This window comes from Bombus vosnesenskii, unplaced genomic scaffold (genome assembly GCF_011952255.1).
Source record: "Bombus vosnesenskii isolate JDL3184/JDL3185 unplaced genomic scaffold, Bvos_JDL3184-5_v1.1 scf7180000016261, whole genome shotgun sequence".
Classification (NCBI taxonomy): domain Eukaryota; kingdom Metazoa; phylum Arthropoda; class Insecta; order Hymenoptera; family Apidae; genus Bombus; species Bombus vosnesenskii.
This window is the reverse complement of record NW_022884330.1, coordinates 3,541,058-3,556,608: the sequence shown is the minus strand read 5'-3', so window position 1 is coordinate 3,556,608 and position 15,551 is coordinate 3,541,058. Positions and strand designations below refer to the sequence as shown.

General features: G+C 39.1%; 2 protein-coding genes across 2 annotated transcripts in view; one reads left to right on the top strand and one right to left on the bottom strand.

The window, feature by feature from the left end:
• LOC117241616 overlaps nt 1-5,266 on the bottom strand; it is a 62,581-nt gene extending 57,315 nt beyond the window's left edge. Inside the window, exons 1-2 of the mRNA XM_033507490.1 lie at nt 5,158-5,266; nt 3,508-3,869 (exon numbers count right to left, since the gene is read on the bottom strand). Coding sequence (XP_033363381.1) covers nt 3,508-3,630 — 123 coding nt within the window. The 5' untranslated portion in view covers nt 3,631-3,869; nt 5,158-5,266. The remainder of the gene's footprint in view (nt 1-3,507; nt 3,870-5,157) is intronic.
• A 129-nt stretch (nt 5,267-5,395) lies between these two features.
• The window catches only part of LOC117241615 (fasciclin-3), a 343,345-nt gene continuing 333,189 nt past the window's right edge, over nt 5,396-15,551 (top strand). The window contains 1 exon segment of the mRNA XM_033507489.1: nt 5,396-5,726. Coding sequence (XP_033363380.1) covers nt 5,642-5,726 — 85 coding nt within the window. The 5' untranslated portion in view covers nt 5,396-5,641.

Below are 15,551 nucleotides of genomic sequence, written 5' to 3'. Positions count from 1 at the left end.
TATACGCGAGTGGGTGGATCGATCCTTCTATGATTTATAGGTTTAATTTAGTACGTACATGCAATCTAATTATGCTTTCCAATTCCGATAGGCCAGAACGAACGATTTTACGTAAAATCTGTAAAACCCAACTGCTTGAACTCCGATGAAAAAAAAGAAAGAAAGATATGTAGAGAAGAAAAATCTAGTCTAGTTGCAAATGAAAAAAAACATTACAACGCGGTGGTCACGGAGTCGAAGTTCTTGAATTATGTTGCTTTCTTTCCTTTTATGTATGTATGTATATCCAATTTCCCGACGAATACCAGGACGTTCAATTCGTAGGAAACTGCGACCCTGAGTTCGAAGTAATATATTATATATATCTGCACGATAGGTATGCGGGATATTTTAATATCTACATCCGGCGTTACTAACTCAGAGGGCAGCAATCCACGATTTATGTATACACTAGGGAAATATTTGTAGCAATATTAAATGCCTCTTCATGTATACCTAGAATGTCCATATGATTGCAAAACGGAAATTATTAGCCTTCCTCGTAAGACGTAATAATTTGATGTTGTTTAAACAAGATGGAACCAATGTTTATTGGTAGCCGGATGATAGTCAATGCTTGAAACAGAGACATTATTAATGACGAATGATCTGTCTTGCTATATACATCAATCAGTGATCTGTATGTCCGTCTCGTAGCTGGAACTTCAAAAACATTGTCATTACTAAGGTATAAATTCAGTGAACAGAGAATTAAATGAACATGGAAACGAGATTAAAACGTCCGAACGAACATTTGAAACGAATGCACATTAATTGTACGTTTGTAATTCATGTATATCCGATATTTAATTTGGTTTAAATTAAATCATGACAGAAGTGTTGTAGTTCGAGTTTAAGCCAGCGATACCCGGGCATTTGACGACGAAATAGCCCGATTTTTATCGATCCACGTTTCGCCATTATTTGCCCGTTACTGGTGTAACCGATACGTGTTAAAACCTGCATCTACTAACTTTTTTCTATACGGATTTTTACACGGTGTAATTGTATCTCCATTATTTTTGCGCGTGCGAAAGGCTTAAGAGGAAACTTAGTAAATTGTTTTTTAATTCTAACACATTTTTTACGAATCCTGTTAATGATATTTCAAAGCAGAGACAAATAACTTTTCACGATACTAATTTTAGAGTTCTAACAATTCTAATTAATTTCTCTAAGCGAACAAAGCCGCGGAAACGGTACTAACTATGATTCCGAAATTGTCTAGCGTGTAAAGAGCACAACAATAATCTAGTTACAGAACAACTAGAACAGCCTGGAAACAGTTAACCTATTTTTGCGTAATGTTCCTACCATGATGATAAATGCTAATATTCTTAATAGCATCGCCGTGTACATATTCGCATTAGAATTAACTTCTCGGGTAACGTACCTGTTACATGTTAAGAGCCGTGGCTTTATGCTCTTCGATGTTCGCTAAACTAATTTAAAGGACATAAGACGTTTTTCGGAAGAGCTTACACGTCCTATAAAAATCTAACTTCGTTGGTGGAAGATCAAGTATTTTGTAAACTGTGTATGCTTGTATGAAAAAAGTCTTCATCAAAGAATAAAGTATTTATCGTAAACTTTTTTATACCCGTAATCCTCACCTCAATAACTTTTTAAGGCCGATATATACGTGGCAAAGTGTATACATTGTATATATAGATAGATACGCGAGTGTGTACGCAGCTTTTAAAATGCGCTAATAAAATTGTCAGCGCTCCACAACACATAATTTTTAAGCTTTTACGGTTTCCATCGTGAGAGTAACTTCACGATGGTCCATGTAACTGAAGTCGATACACGCGCATCGTGAAAAATATGCACAGTTAAAAAAAGTTACGGACGCTACAACCAAATTCGATCGGCCAACCGGCGTTACTTTATTTCACGCGTTTTATCCCACGCAGTTTACATTTTATAATGCAGCCATTAAGACCGCAATTAATTCTAATCACGGTCTTCTAATCACGGTGTAATTAACGAGAAATTAATGTACATAGATATGGTATAACATGTCCATTATATTATCATAAACGTATTGTAATTATGTATAATGTATTTATATCAAAAGCAAGCATCATATATAATATATATAATATCATAGATATGGGTCTACGATTGTTTGCTTTAAATTGGAAGGATTCCACTGTCAATCAAAGTAATAGCTAGGCGATACAAATTCCAATTGATTAAATGAGTGACGTTGATTACGGTAATGACGAGTTCAGTAGTAATAGAAAGAACATTGAACGATATATCATCGAAAAATTAGTGGCGTCGGTTATTTTTGCGTGAACAAGCGGTGATGTAAACCCCTTTGATACATATTTGAGTAGTCGATAGATATCATAGCTACACGAGAGTCCATGCTCGTTTCTTAGCCCATATTTCAGCGGCGGTAGTTACCGGTGATTAATCAAAGAGAAAATTAGTGAGTCCAGATTTTGGTTCACCGTATTCATCACGAAGGACATCAGTGTACCGGTATAATTCTGTCTAGTTAGGCGTCTTTTGCATCAACATTTATTTCACGATTCAACTTTAACATACACACATTGTAATAAATAAGAATGTTACTAATATCAGGTACTTTCTTTCGAAATTATAAATTTTATCACAAGGACAAAAATTTCTCTGTTTATTAGTTAAATAATCAATGCAGTGTGTTTATCATATGTACGTGGCTCTCAGGTACACTGTACTTATATTATAGCATGTGCATGCAATAAAAGTGTTATTACATGTTAGTACTCGTATGGTCGTTTTGGACGACGGCAACGGGTTCGACTGCCTGCCGGTAACATGATTATGTGTACGTGTGTGCCTACACAATAGTTGCCAACTCGATTAGCTGAATCCATAGAAGTGTCCCTCTACCGTGATACAGAAACGGTGGTCTGGTATGGAGATTGCTTGACCGCAAACTAGAACTTTACTTTAAAGATCTTGCTATCCATAACTACTTTAACGATAACGTTAACGTTAGCATGATCACCGTTCGTTATAACTCAACTGTACGATAAACCTAATTCTACGTTCCTAAAGAGAAACAAACGTAAAAAGTTTGTATAACGGTCTGTAACGGTTTGCCAGTTCACCTGGCCGAACTACTATCAATTGTTATTGGTCTTTTAATGACAAAATGTTGATCGTAACAATTTCTCCGAAGGAATTATGTACATTTGAAAATGGATAAAAGTAATGAAATTCAAAATGAGATTTCGACGAAAAATTTCTTGATGTTCCTGTGTACGTGCTGCGGAACTTTAAATTGCTATCTCTCTCAAGTTGGACTTTAAGGGAAAGGAAATGAATTTACATTTCGTGCTAAAACTCATTGTAAAAAGAACGTAAAACTTTTAAGTGCACCAGTTAAGAGTATACGCGTACATTCCCCAGGGCCTGTATTTTCATCCACATAACATGTATCGAGCACGCTGGAAGTGGGTACTATCTTACCTGATAAATTCCGGAACTACGGTTCTTAGTGCGTCTCCTTGGTATATGCTGTTGCAGCTTCTGTGGTCCCAGACGGCACGCCTTCGACATATCGGTCACGTACACCATCATATAGAATCGCATTTGTAAGACCCAGCAACGTTATCGTCGAGTAAACATCAATAGGAAAACACTGTCATAATGCACATGACGATACACTTGCATGCACGCTTCGTGGCTACATCTGCTCTAACCGTGTCGCTCGTTTCACAATATCGTTCTATGTACCTGTGTACGACCCTTCCTATCTTGACACAGGTTTTAATTTTCTTTTCTTTTCTTTTACGCCGCGATAATTTCTTCATGACGCCTGCTACATATTCCTGTGGGTTATGAACACATTTGTAAAGTATTCGTTTCGTATACTTCATAATTTGATGTTTTATAAGCGTAAAGTTTTTATCGAAAAAGATGTCGGTAATTAGAAAACTATGTTCTCTAAACTAATATTACACTGCGTATATACGAGGCCGTGCCTGTTCCGACATATCTTTAACTTCTTTTCTTCGTGTCTTAACTAATAATTTCTTCCTCGACGTGTAACCTCTAGACCGTGAAACGAGGTCTTAAGTTTTTATTTTAACCATGGCTAATAATTCTTGAACATGAAGCTTTTACCAAAGTAAAAATTTATTAATAACTGCGAATAGATACAGTTCCAATTTCCTTTTTACAATTTTGAATACGAACATATAGCATAATTTTACAATTTAGCGTACCGAACCTAGTTTGTTGTGAAACTTTCACAAAACCTATCGTACGATCTAAAGGAATTGGATGATTAAATTAATCCGCTCGCGTATGCAGTATGGAAAGAAACGCACGTTCAATTTTTCTGCCCAACCTCTAACTGTACATAAGAAGTGCTAATGCGCAATAAATGAAAAAGGTCAATGAAAGAGTGACACTATCATGAATATTATGAATAACCCTAAGCATGCCATAGTAGATATATATCTGTCTACTTACAAAAGACTTACTTATACTTACTGTTTTAATATTTAAATATTTATTCTCTCCTTTCAAAAGTAAATACTATATATCGATGTCTCTGCCTATACTTGTCATAAAGCTACAGAAAAAACATGGCGCGACATGTTTCATAACATTCTTTTTCTTGTATTTAAACAGTAAGAGAAGAATGGAAGACTAAAGACAAAAGATTTATAGAAATTAAATGTGGAAACTCGCATAAAATAATGAACCACAATACAATCGATTAGCATGGCACGAAAATATTGCATCCTTGGTTATAATTGTATACTCTATACAATATTTCCTCATATTCATTTATTTCTATCCATCTTTCAACTTAGAGAAAGGTTTTCTTAGAAATTACAGAAATTATATAACCTATAATCGTATAACAGTCATACACATATTGTATACACCTGACAAACAAACGAATTTGCCTTAACCAAGACCGATTATAAAACAATTACAACCAACAAAGATTTCGTTAACAAAAGACTGTCATCAAAAATGGGCACGGACTTACGTTAAAGATTCACTGATTACACCGAAATGACAAAACTCGTTGCTAAATTAAGTGCGTGAACGTCGAGATCGAAATCGTTGAAAAGCTGGGAAACGAAAGAGAGGGCAACGTACGTTCGGTGCATGGTCTTCTTCTAAAGCCATTCTCCAAGTAGAAAATCGTGGATGCGGACGTGTATACGAAATAAACACATAATAACAGGTATACGGTAAAGTGCGTGTGTACGTAGGTTAGGCACGAAAGTACGAAAGTAGGTACACCGTGGACGATATCAAACGGCGCTATCGGGGGATCGAGGCGTTCGGGCGATCTCGGCTTCTGCCGATGTCTCACGAAGTGGGCCGAAAGCAAAGCGCGCGGCAGACGGTCTTCGCGCGCCGAGCTATCTGGTTGGCACTCACGTCGAGTCGGGCACTTACATTCGAATTGACGTCGCACGTCTCTCGTTCTTGCCTCGTTTTATCCTCGTGATTCACACTGACCGCGCTCGCGCCAGTTTCGTCGCTGAGTTTTGTGCACCGTCCGGTTGGAACGCGCCGTTTAAATCACCGACAGTTCGTTTTCTCAAAGGAAGTTAGACAGTGCTTTTTTTTTGTGATGTGCATGGAATTGACGAGCCACTTCAAGATGACGATCGTCTGGGTCTGCCTCATCGGCCTGTTGTGTTCTACGGCTGTTAAAGGTGCGACAATATCTGTACTTTCTTTCTGTATCTCTTCGGTTTTACGTAATTTCGTGAGATTGTAATTGCACGTCGCGACTATCGGAACAATATCATAGTGACGTATGTGTAACGGTTTTTTCTGCGACGACAGCGCACGATTCTCGCCGCCATTCCTTTCAATCGATCTATCGAACGGTTTGAAATCTCGTGTTAAAATGGCGTGCAAAAGGCGGGGATAATTCTTGTAGAAAGTATCGTGTTCACGTGGAGCGTACTACAAAATGTACGAAATCGTACGATTTTTACGCAGTAATATTACGTCGTTATTACGGTAAGAAGTAAACAAAATCGATCGAGTTTCAAACTACTTCACAGAAAGGTCGTATAGCCTACGACGAAATATTATGATGGATCAATTGGTGAATGTTGTGTAACGTTAACGATACCTCTATTGATCACGAGCGAAACCGTTCCTTGTTGAAATCATGGTCGGATTAGTCACCAAGACAGACTGGTGCCAGACTGACATTTGGTTTCATCGCATCGCCGTACTGATGTGATTAAACGAATTATAACTGGTCTGTAATGGTGAATTATTGCTGAGAAAGTTGCAAAAGCAACGTCTAAACGTTCGTTGGCTCCTTTGCTCGACCTAGTTGACCGGCACGATAATTTGTACGATCATTGTTAAGGTCAACCGATGGTCACCGAGATCACGGCCGTATCAATAGTAAAATAAGCGTGAATGAAGTCGGTATCGGGTTATTGAAATACGTAGCTTAGAAAGTCGAAAGTTATCGGGGTTCTCCTTCAAACGTTCTCCTTGAAAGGTTGGAAAACGGGCAACATAGTCATCTTTCTTGTAACTTCGACACTTTCATAGCTGATAACTTATCTCGGGATTATTTTCTAAAATAGATACGGAACGATTGTACTCTTTGGAAATAGAGGGAAGAGATTGGGAAATTGGAGATTCGAAGAAATTATTGAGCACTTATCTGAACGGGGAGAATGTTCCGTGTGAATTATTCTAGCGCGATAATGGAAGATTTATCATTGATGATACGCCACTTTACACATCCGTAATCTTCTTATGATAATAATATCAATTTTGTTATTTTACCTGTTTGAATGTTTTTATTATTACTTATAGAACTGATGTTTTCGTATCCGTATAATCAGGAATTATGGTACGGTGTTGTAACTAGTGGTCTGTGACGTAGATATTTTCTGTATTTTCTAGAATTACTATTATGTATCTGCTGTGGTTTACAAAGCGCTTCGACGTTCCTTTTCAGTTTTCGTAACCTTGACGTTCGTTGCTATTTACTTTTCCATCCGTTCGTGCTCATTCAACTGCGATCGATACACGATAACTGCGTATAAAATATTCGCTTTGCAATCATCATGGTTGAAATTTTTTATTGTCCTCATTAAATATACGTGACGTAATCACAACGAGTTTACCATGCTCTAAATCATTATAACGTCCAATGATCTCGAAACTGTGGAAACCGGTTATGCGGTTTCGACTTTCGATACGTATCGTAGAACGGGCTAAATTCGCAGAGGGAATTTCGATGTAAACTTTTCAATGGAAACTTTTGTTACTACGAAGAAGCTTGTTATCCTGGTTAGGACGCTGCGACGTTCAGGGTTAGGACATTTTCCCTTGATGGTTTATAAATTTTGTAGTGGTCGGATGGTATCTTGTTTGAATTCGATTACCATGCAAAATAGACCACCCTCGTCCGCTTTTCCCGCGGTTATATTATTTTTCTCGATGTCAGTATAAAGTAAAACGAAACAGATACTTTCCCTGGAAGTAGGTATAAAACGCAGCGAGAGTCTGGTATTTATCGATCTAGGGTTATGAATAACGCCCGGTATCAAGCACAACACCAGCTTTTGTTGTACATAGTAACATAACGACTCGAATAGAACTAACTGTTTATTGCCGATTGAGTTCTTGCGATAGTTCTTGCTTATATATAGAATTCAAGGATATCGGCACGGTTATGACAACGTACTTAGCAATTATGAACAATTTTTCATTGAGTAATATCTTTATTCCGGCATTACTTTTTCTTTCTTCTCTCTTTCTCTGACATTTCGCGTAGGTTCGCTGTTTTGAAGCTCTAGATTAAATCAGATAGTTGATAAAGTTAATAAAAGGAGAGAAAAGTGGATGAGGTGGAGAAACTCGTGTACTAATTAATACACTGTTATATCATGATTACTCTCTATAAACTTTATTACCGGTAAGAGCAGAAAACACGAGACGAAAGTTTCGTGTGATGAAGACGAAGTATTTGTTTAATACATCCGGTCACCACGACAACGACAGAGACGTGCTTGCCTGACAAAGAGCTTCCTCGCGACAGCCCTCGTGGAACAAAAACCGATCGAAAATTAACTACCTGACGCGTGGAAAGTCAAGGTGAAAATTATCGTCGGAGAATTACAATCTTGGCCACGTGCATGGCATCGTGGAACGCGTCGAGGGATACGCCTCGTATACACGGAAAGTTTAAGGTTACATTTACACGAAATGCCTTTCCCTCTATGCGACGCGAACTTAACTCGTGCTTACCTTGAGCTGTAAAGAAAGGTCGATGCAAATGATGTAATTGAAAATGCTAAAGATAGTTTCCCGCTCCTGCAACGCTGCTCGTATGAGATTCATATCTCGTTGAATCTCAGCTCATACATACAATCGATCTTGTTTCCTTTATTTTCCGATATCAGCTTTTCATATTCGAGTTAGACATTTTTTGCATAAAACGCCGATCTTTAAGAAATCTCGTATCGTAGCTAAGTATCTGGTAATCTGAAATTCTGAAAGTCGCAAATGCCAGGATGCAAAATATTCCTTCTACGTTTTTTTTATCGCGATTCATCTGCAACACGACCACATCCTCTCGCCAGAAGAATGCATCTCGATTCTAAAGATTCGGTGAGTCAACGTTGATCGATGAGTACGAGTCATCGGTCCAAGGATAAGGTCCGGAGCATTTGTCTTTTACGCCGAACACGATACTGCCACACATTCAATGCGAATACACGGACTATACATATATATATACAGGTCGTTTCAGGTTCTAGATAATCCAGTTTCGTAGCCCACGCATACCAATAGTAGACATAGTTAATGCACGACCTACAGTCGGTCAGAGACCCCATCAATCCACCGGATAATTTCGACGAAAATTACCGAGTCAAAGAAGATTTTATCTAGGCAATCGGCCTACAAATTGAACAAGAGATAGAAACGTTACGATGTGTTATTACAAATACAGCAAGTAGTAAATAAAAGTAGAGTTTTTTAAGAATTAGTGTTCGAGTAAAATTGGTATCTATATATTTTTAGTGGAAGTTGCAGTAGTTCAAAAGTAAGGTCATGAATGTATTATCGTACTAATAAATTCGAAAACAACCTTATCTAACATTTTAAAAGTATGATTATTATTGATAAGCTGATAACTTTTCCGGGGCAGCTGAAAAAATGATTCACTAGTGTAACGTATAGTTTGCTTTCTGATATCAAAGAATTTATCAATTTAATTGATATCGTACATATAACTATCCCATTACATAGCGAAATTTATTTCAGAAGAATGTGGGGTGTCGTTGAGAGTAGAGCAAATTGACGACCTAATTATGCTACGCTCCTGATGAAACTAGAGAGACTCTACGTACCACACATTCTTTTATGCTTATGACATATACAGTTTCTACTACATAGACGTTCAATGTTATTTGATTTTTTAGTTTCTACAGATATTTCACTCGTTTATATTCTATTTCATTTACAAATGGAATACAAAATGATACACAGTAGACAAATTTTAGCAATGATATTACGTTTATTTCTTAATCTTTATGGCAGGTTTCTACGAAACAAACACTTTTACTTATGAAAGTAAATTTCATATTTTATCATTATCCACGAGTGATTGAGCGAATGACAAAATTAAAATAAATCAATAAGTAAAATGATAGACAGACGCTTCGCCGTAGAATTTCGTAATTAGTGTCAATATGAATAGTAAATAGCAAAGGAAGTACGTAGCGAGCTTACCGATGATTCGTCTACTTCGCGGTAAAATGATTCATCTTATAGACACGTTTGCGGAATCCTAACTTACGTATTATATTTGTAACACGGTAAGTCATTAAATGCTTAGCTCATTTAGCGACCCTACTTATCATAATCTCGATCGTCGATATTCCCGAAACTTAACCGAAAAGCCTCGTTTCTTAACAATGTTATCGTTACTTACGAACATTTACATATCTTCCGACTGAAATTAAACAACTCGTTTCATCGATTTCATATCCATAATAATACCCATAGATTCTTCCATTATTACGGTGTATTTATTTGCATAACCACCAAGCGATGGAACGGTACGTGGATTAACTATGGCTTGCGTAAAGGCACGTAACGTTTCGTCACAAGTACGACCTACTCTAACGGTCGTTGACACGGTTCTCTCCTTCGTCGAATCGTTCTCCCTCGACCAAATTAAACAAAGGACTCACGGGCCAAAGGGACTGCTATGTTACAGACGACCTACGTCGAAGGGTCAAAGCAGCCATAAAGATCCAACGGTCAAAGTCATACAGACCGAAAGTCATTTAGATGCGGCGGAAAGAAGGTGAAACGCCCCGTGAAGAAAAGTTACGTGGCAGGTGCGTTCCTCGTTTCTGTGTACGGACGTGCGTGATGTCCAACACACGTTCGCTCGACGTAGGTGCGAGTAGAGAACTATATATACGCCTATGACGACCAACAGGTTCTCCTTGAAACAGGTTTCGGTACCTATTTTCGGCCCTTCTTCGCTGTCTAAACTCCTCAAATTACGCTCAACCAAGCTACGATCGCCCTTTCTTTTCTGTAACCTTCGGTAGGGCGCGCAGGTACCGTGCGTAATTAAAACGCGTGGATTATGGCATTTTTTTTTCTTATGTATTATAACGCCGTCCGTAAGTACGTGCAGTCGGCCGTGGTTGGAAGTTGTTAGCTTCTGGATAATTTAGAGGGAATGGAGAAAATAGCTTTCGGAGTATCTTTGTCAAAACGGAGTTAGTTACTAAATTATTTAGTTAGCTAATCGGTTGAAGTTCTTCGATCTGTTGGCAGATTCAGTCGGATTAATTAAGTTTTCGCGATATTTTGGCGCAATAAACTTGTCTTCGATTGAAGGTCGTTAACAGGGTTGCGCACGATTGCACACGCGTGTCTAAATACACGTCATATTAAAATACATTATTCGAGCGATGGTTGTGTACGGTAGCGTCATAATAAAGGCATTTATATAGTTTGTATGAGTGCGCTGTTCAAGTGATGCATACAAGGGACGCATATGAACACGTACACGAGTTTCCACGTACCTATGCACGCATATGCATAGCGAGGTGATCGTGTGCGGGCCTGTGCAGCGTATTTCATACAGTGTGATACGTGGTTGAGCGTTTTCTAAAGCGGTCAGGCCGTTAAGCTGCCACGAAAATACGTAGTGCCGTGTTGGACTGTGTACAGCTACGCATAATTAATGAAAATCGAGATTCAGGGTGATACGCATTAGTTCTGTATACGGTGGCGCTATTACCGTTGCTGGGTTAACGTTTACGGTTGACGATTTCAACGTAGATATCGTTTGATTGGAACGAATGGAGACCGTCACTCGGTGGAACGATGATTCATGCGAAAAAAACTTGTTCATTGTTGCAGATTTATCGAGCGGTATATTGCATTTAGCTACGAAAACCACAATATTCTAATATAACAAAGAATATCTTAGGTCGCAGTAAACCAAAAGTTATTTTCTCTGCTGTGAGTGATACTATGTAAACCTTGGATACCACGCCTTTAAATGCACGTTATACTTATCGATACATAGTTATACCATGTACTTACTCTGTTTTAATGCAGTAAACGCGCTGTTCCACTATTCACCTACTTTTCAACCGATCGAAGTTAAATTTCAATTCCTGTTGATACGTAGTTTCGTGTACAACACACTTAGTGGACTCTGATTCTCCGGCGATACACCGTTCGTGGGTGGCAAATGGTTAGAACTAACGGAAGCAAATTAGCTGCTTAATCGATTTAAGTTCGTAGTAGTATGGCGGTCAAAGAACACCGGGCTAATTTAACAGCGTCAAACGTTACGCGCGAGCTCTGTTAATCGACGGACATTCGCGAAGGGCTTAATTGTACGTGGCTAAATAGATGAAAGGAGGATATTGACCCGATCCTAAAGAGCACATGGTCACGGAAAGGGACCTCGTAAAGTGCACGCGAACCAAACGATCGCAGTCTCTCGCAACTTTCCCTCCCAATAGTTACGCAATAGAAACCATTGTACGCAGCTCCGTTAGCTGTCTGTTAAGTTCCTCGTTAGACCGATGAAACCTTTCCAAGTTTTACTATTTCCAGGAATTATTTTCGAGAGATCGCTCGACGTAAGTATCGATTTATTTAGTCGTTCATTAGTTACAAAACAATGCTTTAACGCGGACAACACGAATCGTCAAAATCTTTTACCTTTCCCTCCTTTATATGAGATTAGATCAAGTATTTTATTTTCGATACGTTTTCTATGTAATTAAATAAGCTGTTTCTCTTTTTTTCTAAACGATCTAATCACGTCTTAGCTGTCAAATTGTAGATTCCACGAAAGAATATCAAGGCAATTATAACCGCAGTACGGTTTTCGCAATCGTGCCGAGTCGATTTTTCTCGTAGCGAATGCAGTCGTGGACGCGAATCACGACACGACATAGGCAGGTTGCCAAGTTTTCCTTTGATCAGAGATTCGCGCGATAGACCGTCTTGATTTTATGAAAGCCCAGCAAATCTTCTCAGTCAACGCTGACTCAGTCGCAATACCCATGCGAATACGCGTGATCATTATCTATATCCGATAATCTCATTAGTGGATTTTGTTCATGCGTACACGTCATTGATTTTTAATCGAATTTCCATCCGATTTCGCGCTTCTTACGCGGTCCAAACGATTATGCTACACATATGTACATAAAACGTTGTACAATGGTTAAAAAAGTAGTGAAAAGGCAAGAGATATATAGTTAGCGGTGTATTGAAGACGATAGCCGATGTTGGTTTGTATTTAATGGTATTTGTTGTAGGTAGTCCGTGTCGAAAATATATATTGGACGAGATAAATATCGGCCGTGCTATCTGAATTGCAAATGCAATTCGAAATCGACGCTTTCTTTTTACAGCGTGTATGTACCTCGTTTTTCCCATTGATCGCGAGTTCGTTCGTAACGAGTCTTGTTCTGACTTCACATTTTCCGCGATAGCATCGCTTGTTTGAAATGCAATTAAATCAACGTAATCCGCGTGTCGTGTGCATCTACTACCGTTTTGAAAAATGCCGTAATTTGCGAGCAAAGAAGGAAGTGGCTTACACATGCAGACATGAAAAACGTGCGTCGTGTACCGAAAAAAAATCAACGTCGAACCGCGGGTATGTGTCGTTATCTGAACATTGTACGCACGACTTGACAGGGTCTTTTATGCACGTCACTTCTCGAAAATGTGTAGAATAGAGGTATTTACCCAAGTAGACGTGCGTGCGTAGTATCATGTACACGTGTTGCGTGTTAGTATAAACCATGTAACTGTTGCGGCTAGCGATAGATTTACCCGTGAATTCACGTGATTCGTATACAGAATCTCTCTTGGTCTTACGAAAATCGAGCCACGAGTTCGATCCGAGTTCTCCGCTAATGCTAGAAAATGCTAGTTCCGAGCGGCGTCCGTTTATATTGTGTAAATCTGCATGGGGACTCCGTAGGCCCTCGGCGCGTTTATCATCGTGGAATTTATTTTTCTTGGAACCAGGTCGAGGCCTATTGTTCCCTGGAAAACTTTCGAGCTCCGGCAAGCGGCGGCGTCGGCTGGCGCTCGTTGATGAACTGGTCCTCGCTTCGATAGTTTCTGCGTTACGCCCATAGTTTTCAATTGAATCTATTCACGTCAGCAATACCCACGGGTTGCACGAAATCTATTCTATAACCGGAGGAGAAGCAATAAGCAAGGTCGAACCACTGAGCGTATTTCTGACATTATTAACCAACGAAACGTATTGTTCAATTTCTAGTATGGCAATCGTAGTTAATCAAAAGTTCGACCGGTAGGAAAGAAAGCAAAAAGGAACAAAGAGGAAGAAATAATTACGCGAGGGCACCCGCACGGAGCCACTGACTGTTAATTAATACGACCGAGTAATGGCCGCTAATCGTGTTTAATTCGACGTAGAATGTTAGCGGAATTTGCGTGAGCAATTCGTTCTCGTGTCTTGTCCGTTGTAAGAAGTCATATGAAGAGCCACGCGGTTATTCGAAAGACAAACACAAGCAAATATTTTTTAGTGACAAGGTTGAGCATATAAGTTACATACCCGGGATGTGGACGGGCTACGTGGACATCTACGTGCTACATACGTAGCCGATAAAGGCAACAGCATGCCTACAGATCGCTACACTATTATATTCTTCAAGACTAGACTTCACGGGAATTGGAATCGACCGTACCTCGTATATCAGTATCATTTTTCCGACAGAAAATCGATCAACCGGTTGCCGTTCTACGGGAAATCGCAAAATATGCCTGGCATAATTTAGAAGCTAACATACAGGGGAAGGATTGCCTCTACGGCCTGATACTGAAGTTTCTCTTACTATGATCGAACCTTTCTATTTATTTTGATTGGAGGGGTAAACGCGGAAATATGAATTCACGCACGAATATCGGTTCCACGTAATGGATCCATTCTATATGGAAACACGTGCATTTTTCATTTGATTCGTAATATCGTGTTCGGAATAAGACTGTATATTTTTATTGTTTTATCGCCATACATGTAAGTACTGGAGTTGACATTGACATACGAGCGATCTCATTAGCAAGTACAAAGCTTCGTTGTCTTTCTTAGGCAACGGGTCTTGTTATCGCGACTAGGTGAGAATCGATTCCGAGGTTTCGGTTCAGCAACCGCATTCCACGAATCGAAAACGGTGATTCTTATCACCATAGTTGCATCTGATAAATTAGCGCCGTTACGTCGTTAGCCAGCTCTCGGCCGAAAAGCCAGAAAGTTTCTGCCAGTGGAGCGAAAAGAGGGCTGAAAGAAAAGGAGAAGTAGGAAGAACAACGGAGTATTGTCGCTTCTATGTCTGCTGGGACGAGCAAGGTGGATCTCCCCGTGCCACGCCACGATGAAAGTCGTGACTCGACTCTTTCTTCCACTCTGATACTTCCTCGTTTGGCGCTGCGACGAAACCTCGATGAGACTCGGTTTAGAACTTACCATCTTTCTTTTCAAACGGACATAATTGCCTTTTCTTGTTTCGCGATTCAATGCTCTTTCGACGTACTTGAACGAATTTCCTTATACTTTCTTTATCGTTATCTTCTGATCGACGTTCTATTTATACGATAGAAAGGTACGACCAACGTTTTTATTTTCTTTCATGAAACGTATCGATTCGCGTATGCGAATCAGAGCAGTGAATTTCGTGTTCTTGTTTTAAATAATTCGATCAAAGAAGAGCGACGCCAGGTTATTCTAGTTTGTATTTGTATTTTCTTACCCATGAGTGTGACTTTATATTTCTTAGTTTACTATAAAATATAATCATACTGTATTTCATGGAACAGACAGAATGTCCTCAATCGTCGCACAATCGCCAATTCCGCTAATTGAAACAGCATGGAGCAATTTTTACGATCGTATACGGTGTAATTTACATTTGAGAATTCCTATTTTCGCAAAGTAAGTACACACAAGCGCACCGTGCAATTGC